General features: G+C 38.2%; 1 protein-coding gene across 1 annotated transcript in view; it reads right to left on the reverse strand.

Moving 5' to 3' along the window:
- PRKAR2B (protein kinase cAMP-dependent type II regulatory subunit beta) overlaps window positions 1–22,809 on the reverse strand; it is a gene marked incomplete at both ends in the record, with an annotated part of 80,613 nt that overhangs the window by 11,878 nt on the left and 45,926 nt on the right. Inside the window, 2 exons of the mRNA XM_082280963.1 lie at window positions 4,974–5,057; window positions 6,166–6,218. Coding sequence (XP_082137089.1) covers window positions 4,974–5,057; window positions 6,166–6,218 — 137 coding nt within the window. The remainder of the gene's footprint in view (window positions 1–4,973; window positions 5,058–6,165; window positions 6,219–22,809) is intronic.

Consider the following 22,809-nt stretch of genomic DNA (forward strand, 5'->3'; position numbering starts at 1 on the left):
GCTGCTCCTCATCAGACTTGTGCTCCAGACCCTTCCCCAGCTCCACTGCCCTTTTTCTGGAAGGGCACCTCAATGTCATCACGTCTGTGTCATCTAAGAGAGCAGAGTATTAATATGTTCAGGCATTCTGGGTTCAGTTTTATATATATATATATAAAAAAAAAAAAAAAAAAAAATATATATATATATAAAATACATACATTTTATATATGTATATATGTGTGTATATATTATTATGCATTTGTGTGTGTGTATATATATGTATGTATGTATGAGGGGTGGGGTTGGGAGGTATATTCCCATTAATTGCTCCAAAATCAGTAGTTCTAATTCTTCACCAAAATTCTTAAGAACCTAAAAGCATCATGAGAATCTTCAGTTAGTTTCAAGGAATGATTTGGCCTTAAGTATAAGATTCCACTGTTCATAAAACAGTTACATTATGCTCTCTTTCATCTTCCTTCAAGTTAATCAATTCTAATTGATTAATCAATATTTGTGCTCTCTTATACTAATTCTCCAGGTACATGAGTGGCAATATGGCCAGAAATTGCTCTTGCATATTTATGAACAATATGTATAATTTATTACTTTTTAGAAAAAGGTCAAGACCTATTTTATGTATTCTGTACAAGCATTAGCGGGGCAAAGCTCTCCAATATTCAGCTTCTCTGAAAGAGAACAGATGATGTAACACTGCTTGTGAATTTTTGCCAAAGAAAGGATTCAGACTTTAAGTGCAAGGGCACGGCTCAGCTTTGATGGTACCAGTCCCTTGAGCTAACCTCTTGCTCTGAGTAAAGGTTCATCAGGTTTTTTAACTGCTGCCCTATGGGCCGTAGCTGCCAAACCAAATAGCCTGTTGTTAATCACCCCAGAAAATTTTCCTCTTAAGAGACAAAACCAAAAGAACAACTCTGAATTGCATTGTGAAAAGGAAGTGTAGAAGGCTTCATGTGCCACTAGATGAGCTGCTGCTGCTATTCTTCCTGGTGATTGTAAAACCATTAGGCTGAACAGAGAGAAATTTCAGTGATAGCAACTTCAGGCTTATCCTCTGTAAGGGCTGAAAACATTTGGTCATCATCTTGGTTTTCTCCTTGCTGGCTTACACAAAGTGAAAGTGGAAGGGAAAGCAGACAGCTTCAGAGCCCTCTGTAGTAACCTCCAGCTCCTGGAGCATGAAGGAGAGGGTCTGGTAACAGTCTTTGTGCATGCAGGTAGAGTAACTAGCCTGGCACACCATGACAATCCTGGAAGCAAAAAAGTTTTATTATGGTTTCTGGCAATGGGGAGGCAGGCAACCAAGAAGGACAATAAACAGTACTCTAAGAGAAAGACGTTTTCCTGGGAAGAAGAACAGGAAGAGATGCTTTAGAAGAGGAATGAGTTAACCTAATATAGCATGGGGAGAAGAAAACAAACATCTGAATAGATTTGTCTCCTGATTCTGTCCTGACCTGGTCCTCTAAAAATAACCAAGCACCTCTGCAAAACCTCTTTCATTCATCTTGTTGCACATGCATGTTTCAATTCATATTCTTCTCTTGAAGTAATTTTTTCAAAACTGTGATGTGCTAGGTAAAACTGATATTGAGTGACAGCAACTAGATGGCAAATGATTAAGCATCCAGAAAGGCAAAAATATTGCTAACATGTCAATTCTTTAAAAGTATTTTGCATTTAAGGGAGTTACCTAAGGAATACGTTGCTGAACTCACATTCACTGACAGGTCACATCCTCATCAATCTACAAAGTTAAAGAAAGGTTCCATAAAATTCAAGTAACTTCACAGACTTCAGGAAATTTATAGGAGTTGGCCTTTAAAACATAAGAATGTTGCCCAGGGAAATGTATGAGAACTGGTGTTCCTTTACACTATTATATTTTTAATCACAGACAATATGTGAAATATTGATATTTATAAATATATATGTGCAAGTTTACCTGATATTCAAATACTACTACAGTTAAATGATGGCTCAAGACAGTGTTGTGTGTGTATAGCAAGTCCTAAGTTGTCTCAAAGTCTGAAGGTTATCTTTTTCTCCTCTCTCATTTAGCCTAATATTCAAATGGTTCTGCTGGGTTTTAATTTTATGTGATGGCTCTTGTCTTTTCAAATGGACTTAATTAACATGCTGAGCAGAGAACGGTAAATCACTCCCAACTACTGCAACTTCTCCTTTGGCTTTAATGATAGCCTTATCTTATCCTTCCACTCAAATTAAAATACAGTGTGTGAGGGTGGGATAAAGTGTTAAGAAAAGGTGTACTTCACTGATCATCATCTACTGAATTTAATTCTGATCACACTGTAAGACATGTTTTTCTGTATTTGAAAATGGTGTTTGACACCCTGCTAAAAGGCCATCGGGGGAAAAGCCATTAAGCCCTTTACATCATCTATTCCCCTCTAACTGACCTTTGAAATGGTGACTTTCACACACAGAACTACAGCAGAAAGAAGCTGAAGTTCAGTACAAGAAGAAACCCAACCAAAAAACACAGCAGTGGGAGTGGCATATGCTATCAATACAAAGCTTGACTTTTGTTCCAGAGACTTGAGCTTTAGCAGCAGAAGATATTATCTCTCTTCAAGATGAATAATGTTTTTGCTAATACAGCACTCTGTAAACTGCAGCAGCTCTCATGTAGAGGCAGAGGTGAAGAAGAGAGCTGGCACAGGAACATTTAATTACTGCAACTACAGTGGCAGAGCCCTTGAGTTGCTGCTCAGAAGCAGAACAAGAAGGAGGAGTGGGAGAAGCCCCTAGGGACTATAGATCCTGGCTCCACAGAAGGAACAAGCCAGACTTAAGAAGGCTACATTTTAGTATCTTTGCTCTCTTCAGAGCTCAGTAGTTTTCCAGTGTCTTTTATGAATAAAATTATTGTAATGAAAAACTCCTTTACAAAAATTATCTTATTCAACTTTCCAGGATGCTGCCTGTAAAGGATTTCAAGCAGGAGGAAGTGTTCTTAATCCACTGAACAATCTGAACAAAGGGAGGGTGAACAAGACTTGGGAGATCCCCAGAGCCCATTTTGAGACTTTGGACTGCAAACCTCCACAAAGGGAGAGCTCTACTGAGAAGTCTTCTGCTAAACACCTGGAACAGACTGTGGGAACTGGTAGCAGTTACAAGTAACTGATTCAGAAGAAGAATTGAAAAAAATACTTCAAAACATCAGTATCGAGACAGCGAGCACAGTCCTGAGAAGAGCAGCACAAAGAGAGGAAGTAATCCCTCAGTATTCCTTTGAAGAATTTATCCTTGAAAAAAGTCCATCAAGTGCCCACACTGGAAAAGTTTAATGCTCTATGTCTACACAACAGTACAATATAGCTGATAGGATGCCAACAGACCCCTATCCTGCAGACCAAGTGGCTGATGAGTATTTAGACAGACTATCTAGCTCGGACTGTAAGGCAAAGCAGATCCCATCCAGAGGACTGACACTGTAAGCACTATTAATATCACAGCAGGTTCTAGGAGTACACAATAATCCATCGTATTGCAGTGCTCATAAGAGAAAGATTCAGAGCTTAATTAAGAGGGGTCTGCCAAAATGCCATTGGCAGGGTAATGTAATGATGGTCCAGCCAAGTGGAAGCCAGGGCACAGCAACAATAAGGAAAATATATAATAAAACAATTTCACATCCAGAGCAGACGCCCACAAGTGATTTTGATTCCCTGAAGCTATTTAGAAAAATAATTCAGGAGCAGAAGGGTAAAGGTTTGCATGGCTTTAGCTTGAACAAGTACAGTGGAACAGCTGATTAACTACCCATTAAACATACAGCATGAGGGAGTTAGGAAACCTTCTGTGTCAGGACCCCTACTGTCCCAAGAATGCACATATATTAGCACCCACGTTGAGACTTTTGATGCCCTTCCGTAACAATAACTCCAGGTTTCTGCTAAGCTGGGGCTTTGTGGCTCACTGCTCCTCAGGGCTTCTCTGGGAACAAGTACCCAGGGTCAGGACTCAGTCTTTGTGCCAGACATAAGCAGGAGCTGGAAACCTGCAGCACAAATTAATGTGCATTCTCTGTAATAGCACCTGACTTCCAAACAGAGCTGCAGGCTGGTCCTTCCATTAGCTCCCTCTTGAATCAAATTTTAAACTTTCTGTTCTTATACTTCAAAATCTACATAATTGTTTCTCTTTCCCTCATGCTCCCTCCCTTGACAGCACTGAATCAATTCTCTTGAGAAAGCATTTGGGATGCTGTGAGTCATCCCAACCTCAGTATGCATGTTCTGATTGATACACTCACCTTTCCCCTTAAACAATTCAGTGTGCTTTTTTGGTAGCGTTATCACCTTTGTCTGATCCAGATCATTCATTCAGTGCACTTAAGCTTTCTTAAAAGCTCATCATTGTTTTTATACTAAACAGAAGGAAATTATTTGCATGGAAGAAAATTACCTGAAGCTTTTTTATGCTATCTGCATTAAGTGAAATAATAATGTAAACACGTCATTAATACCTTTCTTTTTCCCTCTATTTCATAATTCACTTGTTCAGCTACATCTATAGCTAAACTGAAGGCTTTGGGGGTAATTTTCTCTTTTGATGGAGCACTCAGCACCTTTTGGATGCTAAAAAGTAACTAATAGAAAAAACTTAAACATTCCAGTCAACTGATGTGTTTATAGACATCAGTGTACAGGAAGATTTAAATAAGAAAATACAAGAATTAATGTTATTCATGTATCCATTTTATTAATGTACAGATTCATATTAATGTGTTTCAATATTACCACTTATGGTGGTAAACAAAAGACTCTATACATGATGTATCAGTTTAAAAAAATGGCATTTCTGGAATTTATTAAATGGTCAAGAAAGCATACATAAGAGGTTACAAAAGTCAAATCTGTAAACTTCTGCTCAAAAGCTCAAGAGAAATAATTCTTAGCAGCACTGGTAAACGCTGCTCATTACCAAGAATTTCTTACCGGATCTAGGTTCTTAAAAAGAAGGATGTCCTTGCACGCCTCTTGCAGTCTGTTTCTTTGATCATCTGTTTTGGGGTGAATAATCTGAGGGATATAATACAAAAGCTCTTAGAGTGATTATCATATAGTAGCACCAGCTGAAGGACTGAGTTAATTCAACTAAGCATTTTACACAATATTTTGGCCATGATTCATAACTCTTTCATTTCAAAACCTTCAGGATTTGAATAAACACTCAGTGATAAAATGGTATCACCATAGCATTAGCAAATGAAACACTGCTATATTTAAGATCACAAGATCTTTACACCTGTAGAATCCATTTCATTTCTGCAAGCCATTCTGGACACCTTTATCTACACTATTGCTACATAAACATTCCTATTCTCTAATCATGTTTGGGACATGCATGTTTTATAAAAGGCACCACTGTTACATTCAGCCATTTGCCATCACTACTTCCTAAAGAATATTTTGGTAAATAGTATCTGTGTTAAATTTGTATCAGAAATTTCACAGAGTAAACAACAGACTTGACACTATCTGAGTGAGCCAGAGATTTACTAAATTACCAGTGTCTGGTTTGTCTGAGTATCAATCAAGTTGTTCAACTCATATGCTTCAAAAGATATGCTATGTATAGCTGTAATACCATAGGGTAACCTTTTGGACAGTGTTACAAGCCATAAAATTACGGAGAATATAAACAATTAAATTTCTCTTGAAAGTCATGCTATTTCATCTTAAAGCTAAGTAAATGTCTTTAAAAGGGTGACATAAATAAGAGACATAAATACAGTTCATTATTTATCGCACTGTACATTGAAAAATCTTAGCAATTTTGTACTTTACCTTTTTTCTGCCTTATGAAAAAGGAAACTACTGCAAGATTATGAGGACACCAAGTAAGGGTTTTTAGAAGCAGGTGCTCTCTGGGTAAATATAATTGCACAAAAATGTTTTCTTAACCATGTACCACAGGTTTGATAATTAAGAATAATACATCAAATCCTGCATGGGTGACTATTACAGAGAATTTTTAAATGTTTCTTTAATACAAAAACCCAAGAGATTACTAAAGTATATTATAATAAGGATGTTTTTGGAAAGGAATGGTAAAGCTGGTTACATTTTTCCTCCTAAATTTAATGCCTGAGAATTGAAAAAGTATTTGACTCTAAGCATGAAGTACCCTGGATTCTGCATCGTCCTCCTCCTCATCAGGATTGTAAGCTTCTGCACACACTGAAATAAAAGAAAAAGGATAATCTTAATTCAAATTACAGTAGTGTTTCACAAGATTTACAGAACAGAAAACGCATTGCGTGGCACAGCAATAATACACAGTAATGTCACACACTCAGTAGAGAAGACACTGCTTAGAGGGTCCAGAGCAGGTCAACTCCAAACTGCAGACAAAACAAAGCTACACTTGTATCATTTTTGGATATGTTTTCCCTATTTTGAAAGACTGCTAATACACTTCCCAAATTCTCACGTTACTTGTTCTAAGTATCTTACCTTACTGTCATTTTTTTCTGATGTCTAAATTAATTCTTTCTCTTAGAATTTAAGCTATCCATACAGGATGCAGATATTGGATAATTCCCTTCATCTGTGTAGGTTCAAGGTGGTTTAGGGTGTGTTTCTTTGATTGGTTGGTTGGTTGCCTCGAGCTGTTTTGCTGGGGTTTTTTTGCATACTTGAAAACTTTTCGCTCCTACCTACCCTTTACTTTCAAAGCTAAGTAATTTTGGTTCTTCTTTTTTTTTTCCTTACAAGTCATGTTTTTCAGCTATCTTTATTGCCATTCCCTAAACTCCCTCTAATTAGCTATATTTTTATTGAAATGTGATGCTCAAAACTGATCCCAGTACTTGAACTGAGCAGAGTACTGAATACATCAGATTAATTACTCCATATATTTTACAGGCTATATGTCTTTTTCATACATCTATCCATGCCTTCTTTACAACAGCTTGACTATGTTTACTCATGTAATATTTATGACATATATCATTTTCAAAACCCACTGCTTAACCATCTGTCCTGTGCCTGTATATGGCTATTCTGCCCAAGTACAGTACCATACACTTACACCTGCTAAATATCTTTATTTTCAAAGCCATTTCAAGATAATTTTCAATTCTAATCCCGTTCTCTGGCATCCTTCCAATTCATTCTCAACTTTGTGACAACTGCAAATTTAATGAGCATATTCTCTAAAACATAATCCAGATTATTGCTGAAAAAACAGATTAGTGTCTAAAATAAACTCTTGTGGAATACACAAGTTAAACAGCAGTAGTTGCTTGGGGTTTACCTTATCCAACCAGTTCTGCAACTATATCCCATGCAACTTGCATATAAACACTGCTTGATGTTCCTAGCTTGTTTATAGGGGAGTCTTGTAAAACAGCATTCAGAAGTTTCTTAAAATGAAAATGTAGGGCATCTGCTCCTTTTCTTTCATCCACAAGTTTTAATCTCTTGTTACAGGGTATTAGATAGTTCCAACAAATCCATGCTGATTGCTGTTTGTTACTTTCCTCCAGATATTTACAAAATGAATATTTTTCAGTAATTTTTCTAGGAACAAAAATGATCTGCAAATCAGTGACAGGACTTTTCCATCCATAGCTCCCCCCTCCTTTTAAGGATGTGTTTTTCTATTTTTCTGGAATTTTTTTCACACTCATTTTTCCTCTTCAGATTCTCAATGGTAACTGCTAACAGGGCTGAGACTAATTTAGAAAATTCTTCCAGTTTCCAAGTATAGCAAATCTGAGGCACAGCTAACCTGGGAACACCTAACACACTAAGTACTGCATGATTTGTCCTTTCTCTGTTCTAGGCTGTTTTCCATATACTCAAAATAACACCAGTGAAGACCAATGTGCTTCTGTTAAGCAGTAGAGCAGCACTTTCCTGGAACATGCTCTTACCAAAAATATACTTCCAGAACAATTTCTGTTACTCCTCATGTACACTTATTGTACACAATCTTTTCTTGTACACATTTTTTGGTCTTGGCTTCTTTGATGTGTTTTGGGATTTTTTTTCTCTACATCTTTTGCTATTCTTTTGTATTTGCTCTGAATAATCCAAACTAGTTTTAATTTTGTACATGGTTCCTTCTTGTGCTTGACATAAATGAGCTGCTTATATTTTAGACAGATTTATTTTACTATGCATTTTTTCCTTCTATGCTGTCTCAATTTGCATTTTTTCTCTTTATCTGTAATTTTTCTTTGGGGAACAAACAATTCTTTAACTTCTTTTCTCCAGACTCCTTTCTGAAGAGGTTATGCCCACAGTCGTCTCATATCCCCTTGAAACCTGTTGTTCTAATTCTTTTACCTCTTTCCTTTCCTGAAATCTGTGAGTCCTGTCATTGCAGGGTAATTCTCACCCAACCTGCCTTTTCTCTCCCTATTCTTTAACAGTTTCTCCCTTAAGCTGGTATCAAATACAGCTTCCCTTTAGAATTCTTTTCCCACTGTCTCAAAATTTGGTTGTAAGTGCATTGCAAAGCATGTTGGTAGTCTCCTTCACTGGCTTCCAGCAGGTGACTGATTTATTAAAATCCCTCATTCTCACCATCACCTCTACCCTGACAATAAAAATCCCCACCTACCTGATCTGTTCGGTGGTCTGTGCAATGCCTGCATAACAATGGAGCCCATGAGCTTTTTCCTATTATTGTTACTCATAGAGCATCTGTATATCCAACTCCCTGAACAGCTGGATCACAGCACAGATATTGGAATCAAAATATACAACAGCCTCTTCCTCCTCCCTGTCCTCTCACCAGGTCTGTGCTATGCCAGTTCAGTCACAGTGTTGCTCATGGATTAAGATTTGGTGTCCTCTGGTTTATTCTCCATACTTCCTCTGTTATTATACAAACAACTTATGAACTAGTGACCAGGGACCAGGTAGACCCATCAATCTCCTCACTACCACATCCAATTGAAAAGATTTCATGGTAAAGAATATCATTGCACATATTAAGCAGAGTCCCAAAGGAAGTCTTGGTCCCCACTCTATCAGGCACACAACTAAAACGTCGATTTTATAAAACTTGGCATCTTCAAAAACTTAATGAAGTTTGACACAAGTCCCTCTGGAACTGACTGAGATTCCTATCCAGTTTATTGGAAACTGGATTTGGTCCCAAACAATTACAAATGCCCACAAAAGGAAGTCTGCAATCTCTTGAACTATAATATTTTGCCTCTACATAAACAAAATGTTCCTACTGACTGTTTAATGGTACTACAGTTACTACAATCTTGTCAGAAATAAACTTCAGGGGATTTTATTTAAATAGCAACAATAATAACATGCCAAATAAGCACCATATAACCCCTCATAATGTAAATCTCTGTGTTGTTTCAGCTGTGCCCCAGTGCACGTATGTGTACACGGGAGCCAACAACCTGTGTTACAGCACAGCGTGCTGCTGGGTGTATGAAGAGTGTGTCTCAACCTGACCTGCAGGTACATCCTGTCCTTACCTCTACGTGAAAAGAGTTAAAACAAATCAGGAATTAAATTTAACAGCTTTGATACTGTTAGGCCAGAACAGACAGGTCTCAGAGAGCGTGGCTGAACAACAGTCTTCCAGAACACACAAAAGAAACTGAATTTATTCTCGTTCATGCCCATCCTGAATCACCTTATCAGTCCCTTTCATGTAGGAGGACCAGTCCAGAGAGTATATTCCTGAGGTATTTATTCTCAGTCGTCTTGATTCTCTGCTCTAACATCACTCTTCTCTGCTAGAAACTCATTTCAGTCAGTCTCAGTAGCTACTATCAGCAGGTTCCTTCATTATATATTTCTTCTTTATCACTGGTTATGGACAATATGTTTAAGAACTGCCGTTTCTCCTGGCTAGTGCCCATAGGCCCAAATTCTAAGAGGACTTACTCTTATCATCTGTGATGAGAAACTTACTCTTCTGGTTGCAAATCTGTACTTATTTTGCCTTCATTTGGGTCAGAAAGACAATACCAATGCTGTGAATCTGCTGTTTTAAATATGGAAATTCCTTTCATTTATTGCTTATTTCAGTAACACATTCATTTCTAAGTGCATACCACTAGATGTCTCATGGAAAAACTTGATACATTTTGTTTTGGTTCTTAAAATACCGTTTCTGACATTACTATGTTTCACTCAATTTTATGACATGAACACTGGATTTTGCCACATGAGAATCCCACCATCTAAAAATGAGATGCCTTTTACACAGACATCCATAACCTGCACAAGTCATCTGGATTCCGATTACAGTCAATGGAGAGAAACCAGCCCTTTTACAAAGTGATTCTTCTGACCTATATTATATGCCCAGACTAAGATGAGATTAATTAAAAATGTGGTTTATTCGTTGAAGCAAATCCAATCCCTTTTGAGATGAGTCCTAGTAGTTATAAAAAGCTGCAAGACTGGTTTTCCCCACTTCTCCATTTAGTATGTATTTCCTGGAAAACAAAGAAATTCATCATCTGATGACGATGACAGGCTGCTCATGCAATAGCACACCTCCTGTGTTCATTTCATGTATTCCAAGAAGACACTCTGTGGTCCCCATCTCTTTTGCCTAAGGCTTGACTGGCACCACAGACATTAATTGTTCTGAATGACTGCACTGCTGGTGGCTGCAATACTCATAGTGTTCAGTATTTTATTTTTTTTACCTCTCTAGTTCATTCCACATCCCAACAGTACTCAGTACATGCTGACTTTACCATGCTCAGATGCCCTGCCATGTTTTGCTCTGTGCCACTGCTGAGTGCAATGCTCACACTGTTGTTCAAAAAGCAGTCCTAATACTGTTCTTGGGGACCTATTTCATCCCATACATAATTACAGCATTAAAAAATAGTGGTACAAACACCATACATATTTCTCTGCTAGTTGCTAAGCTCAACTAAGTGAAACTATTTTTTGTTTCAGTTTTTCCATCTGAGGGTTATGTTTCACATATAGTTCCCCAAGATGGACACAAACACGAGCAAACCCAAATACATCAACACAAAGTATTTGTAGGAAAAATGAACTGTCAAAAGACAGTGTATTATGAAAATACACGTGCACTGAAATCTGCACACTACTCTAGATGGATTGCTTTGTCAGCAAGACAGAGGTAAGCTTTGATAATTTCTAATTCATCGCTCCAAGTAAAATCAATTTTCTGCTTTTCACCTAGTAAATATGCTTTATATTCAAAATCAGCAGTACAGTCACTTCAGCCATGAATGAATTCTAAAATGAAAATTAACATACAGTTGGCATTGTAAGATCACAAAACATGTTAGTCATGCTCTCTCATTCCCTTGATGCATCAGAAAATTAAGCTATCAATAAAGAAATTGATGAAAATTCATATATAATCATTGAATTAAGTATTTTACTCAAAACATGGCAGGAAAACCAATCAATATGTGTGTACTCTTTCGAAACTACAGAACCCCCAAGTCATAAATTGTATCAGAAAGAATTTTTCGAGAGAAGAAGAGCTGTGAAAACATTTTTTCATCCCATTCAAATCAAGACTAAAGTTTGGCCAGCATGACTATCAGGCTGGAGCATGAAAACAGACCATTTCTAGCTGCTGTAGCTACACCAGCATGTCATACATGCCTATAAACATCCTGATCTATGGCAGCTATGCCCATTCCCTCATACAGCAAAAACGTCACTTCCCTGGTTTAACTGTATGAAAATTGCTAAGGTGACTTAATGACAGTGTGAGGTTTTTCCTGTTTTGTCAGGATTTACTTCTCTTGAATGAGAAATATGGTACACAGAGACTCCTTGCAGAGCAGGTGGTAGTTCCAAACCAGATTAGACAAATACTACTGGACCTCCAAAGTTTCTAACATGGAAACCTATTTTGTGACATCTCACCAGTTCCTTCCACTACAGAAAGAACTAGCAAGACAGCCCTGCACTCCAAAACTCCAATTCCATAAGCAGTTTTTATTTAAACAAAAGCAATCCTTGGAGGGTGGTAGCAGTGAGAAATAACTGGTCATGGTCTCTGATAGCTTACAACTATCAAGTACCATATTATTTCTGTCTTCCTGGTTTTGACTGGAAAGATCTTCCACATGGAAGATGCAACTGAAGAGCTGTAAGTAAACATAAGACTGAAGAACAGTGCAGAGAAAAGTTGTTCAACTCTCTCATCTGAGCATAAAATGAGATGAGATAGATAAAATTTATCTGATTTCCATGCATGATATAAGGCAATAACAACTGGCTCTGCTGCTGAGACCCACCATTTGTTCCAAACCCTGGAACTATTTCAAGACATTAAGATTACTTTAAATATGAGCTAATTTGGAACAAAGCATGATCACTGGGGCTATCACTTCCCATGATACTGTCAAAAGTCTGTGAAGTGCCTACTCTTGAGGGGGTCACTAAACTGAAACTTTATTTAGGCATAATTAGGTGAATACACAGAATGCTTGAAACCTTGCAATTCTGTGTTACTACTCTTTTAGACATAGAATATTTACCTTAGAGATGCTATCCAAGCTGGAATAAAAGTATGTATACTCAGAAAAAATGGTCTGGCAATCAGAGGGATGTGCATATTGTAGGGACTTCCTCATAGGCAACAAACCAAAATTAAAGAAATTTCCCCTGCAATCCACCTGACCTAGGAGATAACAACTTTTGAGCAGTCGACTACCTAACACAAATAACTAAGTGTTCAGAACGTTAGCTTAAAAATCCAAAGCTGGATAAAATCCAGGCAGCTTGTTTCTTCTTAATTATCAGGAAGGTGGTCTTCAGTTCATTAGGCAGGAACTGACTGAATCAGAGTCTTGGGAGCACTGCCAATACAGTCTGTTTCAGGATCAGCTGCTCGGGAAGGACAGTTACCTACTCTTGCTGTCAGTGCTCAGACTGCAATTCTCCAAACACTGCCTTCATAGTCATGAGCACCTACCAAATATCAGGGTTGTGCTCAGCTACACAGCTCAGTGGCAAAACCTTCATTTTGCCAGAGCAAGGAAGACCTTGCTCACCCTGCACTACATGCTTGCAAGAAATCAGAGTCACACAATCAACTTTTCTACAGCATTTTGTCTTGGCCATCTGCTACCAGTGCTATTTCTAATGTGCTATTTCACAAGCTATTTCCTCAAGCATTTCTAAAAAACATGAAGTACCTAATAAAACATGTAGCATCTTGAATGAGGTCCATGCCTATAGTGAGTCATAAAACCTCCCAAGGATTCTCTTCAAAAGTCCACATGGAGTTTATTCATATTTCAAAAATCCTTGCAACGAAGCAGAAGTTTCATCAAGATTCTACTGATCACTATGAAAGCACATTTGAAGAAACATGAGAGCCCCCCAAGAGACATTTTTGGATAACTTTATCCCAGTTGAGTTATTCATGTGTGGACACCTTTGCACAAGTGCCTTAATATTATCTAGTACGTAAAAGTGATAATTGTGATGTATTAGACCATAGCAGCTTCCTCTGTTTCAAAGCACTCTGGATCACAGCTAGCACACTCATTGCTGGGCCAAAGATGCACACGACTTCCTGAAATCATGGGGGTTTGAATCACTAAGCAGGCCCCTTCACAGAAACTATCTATTCAAACTTCAGCATGAGGAGCTCAAAGACTTCCCTATTTTTAAATAGGGCACCAGAAGGGAGCTTTAACTGAATTTCCCTAAGGACTTCCACAGTACTCAGTCCTCTTTCTAGTCCTATTTCAGTTCTTTCAGTAATTGTGCAATTTATCAAGATGGAGCTAAAAAAAAACCAACAACAACCCCAGCCAGGCTTCTGGCTCATGGTAGGAGACAGTTTTGCTTGGTGTCTCAGGAAATGCTTGATTTCATCTGTCTGGCTAGTGAAAACCAGCACAAACACACATTACAGTGTCCAGAACATTGCAGGTAGTTATTAAACAATAAAGTCATCACAAAAGTAGGATGTATTTCCACTAGAAGAGTTTGACAATATATACCATGTACTACAGTACTTATTCTATAAGCTTTTCCAGTACAGCATAAAGAGCAGCACAGCATATAGCAACATACTGTACTCTGGTGTTGACTTGTGTAACCTTCTGTTCCCTTTCTCATACAAGTCCAGCAGTTCACAGTGCTACAGTGTGTTATTTGGGATATATATAAAATATGCATAAATATCTGACAAAGCCTGAGCAGACACAGAGCTCTTCGCATACATTTCAATTTTATATTTGCTAATACTACATAATAGAAACAGAACTGTACCCAGTTCTTCCTGCCATATTTAGTACTTTATATCAAATCATACAGTGATGTGATCACATAGTACATCAATCACATATATTTTTTCTTATTGAAAAGTCAGCATTAGGATGATGTCAGAGAGACTAAATTATTTTCCCACTAGAAATGTCATCTCTTACATAGAATGTGAGTAAATATAAATTGCAGCTGTTAAAAAAACACCTTCTGAACAATGCAACCTAATCTTTGCCTATTTTGTTAACCCATTTAAAGAGGGTCAAAAACAAAAACTGTCTGGGACAGTGGTAGCACCTCTTGGATAACATATTTAAGAAGGGAAAAGAACCTGCTGTGTAACAGCAGCTGGAAGACAGGAGTGAAAATACATGAGAAAATCTGTGTTAAAGACCTGCAAAGAGTTACAAAGACTAATGAAACAAAAAGGTGGTGGTTGTTCTATGAAACCACATATTTATGGCTATTTTATATGCTAGTGTTTAAAGACTAAAACAAGATCTTGATAGCTATAGGAGGGATGTAGTGAGGGGGAAAAAAGGGTTAGGAGTGACAAAGAAAATAATCTGTGATGACTGGACACTTAAAGATATGAAAAGATTCAAGAAAGCAGAAAAAAATTATATTAAGGGGAGACAACAGAAAGTGACCTCCAAGACAAAGACTCATGTAAAAAGTGACTGTAGGGAGAGTAGAGACAAAGCCAAAACTATTGACTCTGACAAGCTTGTCTTAATGTCCTGCCAGGGGATTAAACTGATTTGACCAAGACAAGGTGAAAAACCTGCTAATAGCAGGTATTACAGTTTGGTAGTACAGTATATATTACAATCTAACATCCAGCAAAATGGGGAAGGTACACATAATTCCAAATCTAAAATACTCCTATGAACCTTTGGAATGATGTCTAAGTCATGAATACAAGAGTTCTTCAGAAGCATGTGTCAAAGCCTGTGATCCCACATACAGTGAAGATTAGGTCTGGGCAGCTAAGGGAGTGCAAAATTCCATCTCAAACAGGCTTCACAGAAAACCCTGCATCCATATGGGATTCAGAATAGCATGCTGAGAATAGGCACCTAAAAAGGAGGTAGAATCATCCTTTTGAAAGAATGGTTGCTATAGCAAAGTTACCTTTGGTTTTCACCCTGTGGGACCAAGGGAAGGAAGCTTAAAACCACCCTTCCCATTTTCCAGAAATGCCCTACATTCTACATTTCAAAGTACTCTGTAATGAGATGCTCCTCATTCCTCCAGGGCCCAGGCTGCTAGGCAAAATGAAATGAGGGAATAAGCTAACGGAGCTTGTGTCCTGGAATTTTAGCATGCTGATTTTAGGTATGCTGGCTTTGGTTGAATGGCTAAGTCATGCTCACATAATCCTCTATAAGAAATATGACAAACCAAACTTACTAAACAGGTTCCAGATATAACAGGAAGACAGGTAGACAAAAAACATTATGGAAAATATTTCTGCCAAGTTTTGAAATGGTTGATTTTGAACATCTGTTTTCTCAACAATTCCAAAAAAAAAATTCAAGATGTTTTGCTGACAGGATTCTTTTCAAATAGCCAAAGGAAGTTTAGAAGACAAATCAAAACTATGAAATAATATATATGCTGTTTTACTTATTCACAGTCAAAATATAAAGTAGTTATGAAACAATACTGGTAACTACACACCAAGGTAAAAAAGCAAGTCCCACATAGCAATCAGTACATGCTCACCTTCATCTGTAATGGTGCAGACAACCGTAACAAGCCAAAAGATGGGCTACAAAGATTATCATTCCAAGAACAGGGACAATAATCACTCTGAAAACACAGATTACCACACTTACATTCCCTAATAAGAGAAGTTGTCTATAACTGTGCGACTACTTACCACTCAGAACTAATCTTTTTCTAAGAGGAAGAAAACCCCAAGCCTCCACTCATTCAGCTAATGACCTGTCACTACTTGAAACTAATATTTCTCAGAAAGTCCTTAGTCAATGCTAAATGCAGACAATGCATTCTGATGACTTAAAAAAAATGCATTTTTTATTTTCAGCTTTCTAAACACCCTCCAACCCTCCCACACATGCACATTTGGTACCATTATGAATAATGCTAAAGACTACTGTATTCAAAAGACTAAATGGGTAAACACACAAACACATCTATCTTTTTCCTGCATACTGTGAAACCAGTTTTATTTCTTCTTCTTCTTCTATCTATGAATCTTGCAGAATTCCAAAGTTCTGTTTCACTCCTTCTTGTTTTATACGACTATAAGAGGATGCAGAATGGCTGGATGAGGTGTCATCAGCACACATAGGATGCTGCAAGGTGTTTTACTCTTTTATGCTGGTCACCATCATTTAACTCCATTTTCTCAGTACCTACTTAAAACCACACTGCACTTGAAGAAAAGATGAACCCATGAAAACTAACCTATGTATGCAGGAGGAGTTCACTAATGAACACTTGACAATATGACCTCAGACAGCATCAGACTGACAAGACAGTTGGTTTGGACTTCCCAGTCTATTCCATACCTAAATGACTGTGATCACAAAAGCACCCTTCTCTGCCTGCAGCTGATCAAGAAAGATTGAGCTCTTTCCACGTAAAGAAGAAATTACTAAATTGCATGAATGGCCTCCTGACTTCTGCAGCAAGTTTTTAATAATTATATCATATTATTTGGAAAAAGCTGACCACATCTTCACAAATACTTTGCTTCTGTATTCCAGTGCCTGTTACAGTATTCTCCATTTTCTGCAGAGTTCCTTGTTTTACACAAACCTCAGCTCCTAGTCTCTTGCCTTAATACACAGGATCTGCACTGGGACCAGCTCTTGCATTCCGCTACACAACCACGACCTCACATCATTTCAGCAGAAAATTAAACTGTCAGACAACAGGAAAAAGCTCATGAGTGCAAATACAGCGAATTTCTCAGCAACTGAATCCATATCAGAAAACCTCTGAAAAAGTGGACTGGCCATTTTGAAAACTAAAAATTTGTGCTTCTAACTTGGTTTCCTCTTGAAACTGTGCTGTGCTTGCAAAACAGATCCATACTTTCAGGAGAACAATATACACATGAAATTATTCTTACTGAATGGGAGGAAATATTTTTATTTCTATTTTTATTTCATGAGAGAAGAGAATAACACACGTTGCTTCTGTAAGACAAAATTCCTTTAAATTTGAAAGGGCAAAATAATGAAGAATTTACTGAAACCAATATCCTAAGAAATCCTGTATCCCAGGTAACCACTTTTCACAAAAGCTCCTAGAATTACAGCACAAATTAAACAAAGAGTTAACATCTCACTTTGCCAGGTGCTAGAATTCTGGCTTATAGTTCAATCTGTTTCTCCCAGGAAACGAGACACCTACAGCTGCTTTTCAGCAACAACTCTGTTAATTATCAAAGAATAAATGAACCCTTAGTGTAAGACAGAGTGGCATCTAGCTTCTTCAGCCAAAACAATTATTTGTAACAGAATGTTCTTTTAGAGATCAAACTTAGAGGGAATAATCAAGGCCATAGAGAAAGATGAAGGAACCCCAAGGAAATTGTATTCTTTTATAAATGCCCTGTGTGTAAGCAGCAGTGCTAAAGAACTTCTTGATTTAATTTGTATACAGTTCCCTCGAGACTTCTAGAAATTTCAGGTTTAATGATTAAATAATCATTCAGTGTAAAAGTTACCAAGATAACAGCACAGCTAGGAGATAACAACAATATTCCAGCTGAATGAACCACACTGAGTTGAATGAATCAGGCTGCTGAGGTACCCACTGGTACCACTAGCTGGTATGCTAAATAAAGCTATTCTAATTATAAAGACATAGAAAACAATAAAAAGTAATAAAAATTGAAAGCTACAAGTGTTGAAAATAAACAGTTCCAGGCTTGGAATATTGTGACAAATGAATTTGGAGGTACTACACTTAATATAAACACCTATAAATCAGTGTGGGTATTTTATACTCAGGGGCCTTTCAGTGGGCAAACCAGTAAAGCAAAGGGAAAGTTATTTACAACTAGTTGAAGCTCTCAAAGTTGCACAGTACACACAAGCCAGTGTATAGATCATTCAAGTCTGGTGAACATTTTCCATCTTAGACATGCACAAAGAGAAATCAATAATATGAAGAAACTGAAAAGTCTGGATAATGGGATTTACAGGAGAATGATCATCAAAATATGGAAAAGCTCCAGGAACTGCAAACAGCCAAATGCATAATAGACAAAAATGCTATTGATTGTAGCTCTGAGCATGCTATTGGTGTTTGTACCCCAATGCCTCTAACATTAGGGGCACCAGAGTTCATTACTGTTTCATAGTAAAGAAACTTCTGTGTAGCTCATTTGAAACTATTTTCACAGAAACAGCTAGGTTGGGAAAGACCTCTGAGATCATCAAGTCCAACCTCTGACTGGTCACTACCTTGTTAACTAGACCACGGGACCAAGTTCCATGTTCAGTCTTTCCTTGAACACCTCCAGGGATGGTGACTCCACCACCTCCCTGGGCAGCCCATTCCAGCGTTTAACAACCCATTCTGTGAAGAAATTCCTCCTGATGTCCAACCAAAACCTCCACTGGCACAGCCTGAGGCCATGTCCTCTTTCCTTGTTGCTAGCTGCCTGAGAGAAGAGGCTGATTGTATCCTGGCTACAGCCTCCTTTCAGGCAGTTGTAGAGACTGGTAAGGTCTCTCTGAACCTCCTTTTCTCCAGGCTGAACACCCCCAGCTCCCTCAGCTGCTCCTCATCAGACTTGTGCTCCAGACACTTCCCCAGCTCCACTGCCCTTCTCTGGACATGCTCCAGCACCTTGTAGAGAGGGGCCTGAAACTGAAAGCTGATATATGCTTAACATCTTGGTAAGCCAGTGCTACAAAGTGTCAACACAGAAGCTTCATCCGTATCACAAGACTTGAAGATCCATGGGCTCCACTGGTCTCATCTTAATCATGACAAGTCTGGAAAAAGACACTTTGTTAAGAAGTCATCTTCGGAACGGCATCCCAATCAGTTTTGTCCCAGAGGTGCACAAAGTGGTGCTTGCCCCTGGCAGTGACCGAGAGGGTCACTTAAACCTCAGACACCTGACCCAGGTGAGGCCTTGGTGGCTTTCATGGCTCTACTCCTGTGCAACACGTGCACCTGATCCCTTCCCTTGCTGAATTTAAGAGAACAGCAAATACAGCATTCATCAGGAATGCATCGCTTTCTAAACAATAAAAATACTTCTCATATGGATCAAAGGTGGAATTCAAACCTCTCAAGTCTCACAGCAATAGACATAAATTATAAAGATATTACTGCTTTAAACAAAAAACAGGATCCACCATGCAGAAGAAAATCTGCCTAAGCAGAAAGTGGTTCATGTCTGCAGAGTGGCTGAAGGATCTGACACATCTCTGAGCTTGTTACAGCTTAGGCTGCAACCCACTCCTCCTTCCAAGGATGAGGGAGCATCAGGTATCAGGTCCCTACAGATACTGCCAAGGGAAAAGAATGTGTGATCTGCAGTAAGGAGGAGGATGTAGTGACACTGTCAATATTCATGTAGAGTATCATTCACAGAAAAACACAATAATTTATTGATGATAACAAAACTCTCTAATAGAGACATGAATTCCTACTGAAACACTTACACCTTGTAAGAAACAGGCTTTTCGCATTTTCTTTTATTCTTTTTCAAGAACAGTTCAAAATAAAGTGTTTCCTATTATGCTGTCACCACTGAAAATCTAAGAAAAGGCACAGTGTAAGAGGGAAGATAAAAAAAATTCAGCGAACTAGTAATGAAATTTTAAGATCTTCCTCACCATATAAATCCATTCATAACTTCTAAGCAAAATACACTCACCTTTGAAAATTAAAAAACTTCTAAAAATCAATCAAAACTTCATTTAAAAAAAAGTATAAACATTACCACAGGTTTCAGTGGGCACAGCAGAAGGCCCACAGCATATTTTTAGGCTCTCATGAAGTTAAATGTTTTTAACATAAAACACCCATAAAGGTGAAGCCAAGTAATGACTATGTGGCTCTGTAAGAATTAGAGACAACACATAAAAGCACTGTACAGAGAGCATGGGTAGCCTGTGGGACACAGAGAATGGCAGATATACCAGAGATAGAGACTTTGCTCCCTCATGCTGGTACATCTGTCCCCCCTAGTATCTCTGTTAGAAGGTAAAGAGATACAGCAGACAGTTCCCAATACATGTCTGTGTCTGTACCAACTAATCAATGATTCAACTGGAGAACAGAATAGTCTTCATTGGACACAATCCGCCCCAGAACTAAGAGGACAACATGAAGTCATGCCAGTCCCAGTTCACTTTGTGCAGAACACAAAATAAAAACGTGGGTTAAAACCCTCCAAAAGTTATGATGCTAAGCATTTGGTTGTTAGAAGAAGTGTACATGCTCATCCCTGGTGGCTAGTAACAAATTGCTTCTATTAATCCAGCCAGCCCAGAGTTACATTATTCCCTTCTGTTAAGTCACTTACGTATGCTCTACCCACTGCATCGATGTGCAATTTCATAACCCAGTCATTAAAGTGCGCTGATTTTACCTTAGGAAGGAAGGACGGTGGTAGGTCTAACTTTGCAGTCATGAAACCAACACCAGGAAGAAAAATTGAGAAATTTCATTAAAAAGAAGTATTCATTAAAAATGGCAGCATGGGGATGTAAACGCAGAGTTCCTGCTGGCACCACTCAAATGATAAATGCACTAAGAAACCCAGTCGTCGGATGTGATTGCAACCAGTCTATAAATAGAGACAATTCCAATTGCTCATATAAATAATGCCTTTGCAAATGATCCCTCAGTCATGTTGTGTTTTGATTAAAGAGCCCTGTGTGAGAAGTGTGAAATGAACAGAAATGCCACTGAAATTCGCTTCCTCTCTTGCACAATACAAACACTTGCGACCTCAACCTCCACCCAACCGAGCACCTTCTTTCTCATTCAAATCAATGGGACATATTCAGTACTTTTTAAAAATAAGGCCTAGTCCTGAATACAAAGGTTTAAAAATTCATGACAGAAAATGTCACTTGTGATCAGTCAGTTTTAACTTTTGGTGTACTTTTTTTCTACTTAATAATTCAATCTTAATGTAAAGATTTTAATGATAGATTTTAAAGCTATTTTGTCACATATACAGTCCTTAAACTGAAAGTCACCTAACATTGAAACTGATTTTGCTCCAGCCTTGCAAATGTCACAGATATTGAAAGAACTTTGCTCCAATACCAAACAAGAATGACGAGAGGTGAACCACAAAATATTACGTCCTATTATTTGCAAGAAATGTATGGATATGCCAGAATTATGGGCATTATTGGCATTTTTCAGTAATCAAAATTATGTAAGTCCAGTTACCTAAAGAATCATAGAATCATTGAGGTTGGAAAAGACCTCCAAGATCATCAAGTCCAACCTTTGACCTAATACCACCATACCCACTAAACATATCACAGTGTCCCACATCGATTCACTTTTTGAACACTTACAGGTAGAGAACCTCCACCACTTCCCTGGGCAGCCTGTTCCAATGGTCTCTTCCACCAGGCAGCAACTGACAGAACAAGAGGACACTGTCTCAAGCTACATCAAGGAAGGTATAGGTTGGATATTAGGAAAAAGTTCTTCACGGAAAGAATAATAAAGTACTGGAATGGTCTGCCCAGGGAGGTGGGAGAGTCACCATGTCTGGATGTGTTTAAAAAAAGACTGGACATGGCACTTGGTGCCATAGTCTAGTTGAGGTGTTAGGGCATGGGTTGGACTCAATGATCTTGGAGGTCTCTTCCAACCTCATTATTCTGTGATTCTGTAATGCTTCACCACTCTTTAAGGGAATAAATTTTTCCCAATATCCAATGTCTACCTGCCCGGGTGTAACTGAAGGTCATTTCCCCTTGTCACTTGCTACCTGGGAGAAGAGGCTGACACCCACCTGGCCACAACCTCCTTTCAAGCAGTTGTAGAAGCAATAAGGTCTCCCCTGAGTCTCCTTTTCTCCAGGCTGAACACCCCCAGCTCCCTCAGCTGCTCCTCGTCAGACTTGTGCTCCAGACCCTTCCCCAGCTCCACTGCCCTTCTCTGGATACACTCCAGCACCTCCATGTCTTTGTTGTAATGAGGGGCCCGAAACTGAACACTGGTGTGTTCTTGCCAGTGCTAAGCACAGGAGAAAAGAGTTTTTTAATAGAATAAAAACATTCTGTAACTTGATAAACTTTACCTTTTTTTTTTTTTTTTGTGAAAAGTAAAGCTGGCACACTCTTGAAAAATTTGTAATTCAAACCAAGCATTTCAAACAAGTGTCAGTGCACTATATCACAATTTCAAGTGTTTTCCACCCCAATTTGATCACCAAAATAAAAAATAAAAATTAAAAAATAATTTGGGAAATCATTGCCACAACAACTGACAAAGAAAGCCAGTTGGCAGCCCTGAGACCTTGTCTGCACAAGGTCTACTCAGAAAGAAAATGTGTAAGAAATTTTACTTAGAAAGTTAGAAT

Source organism: Coloeus monedula (genome assembly GCF_965178545.1).
Source record: "Coloeus monedula genome assembly, chromosome: 4".
In the NCBI taxonomy this organism is placed as follows: domain Eukaryota; kingdom Metazoa; phylum Chordata; class Aves; order Passeriformes; family Corvidae; genus Coloeus; species Coloeus monedula.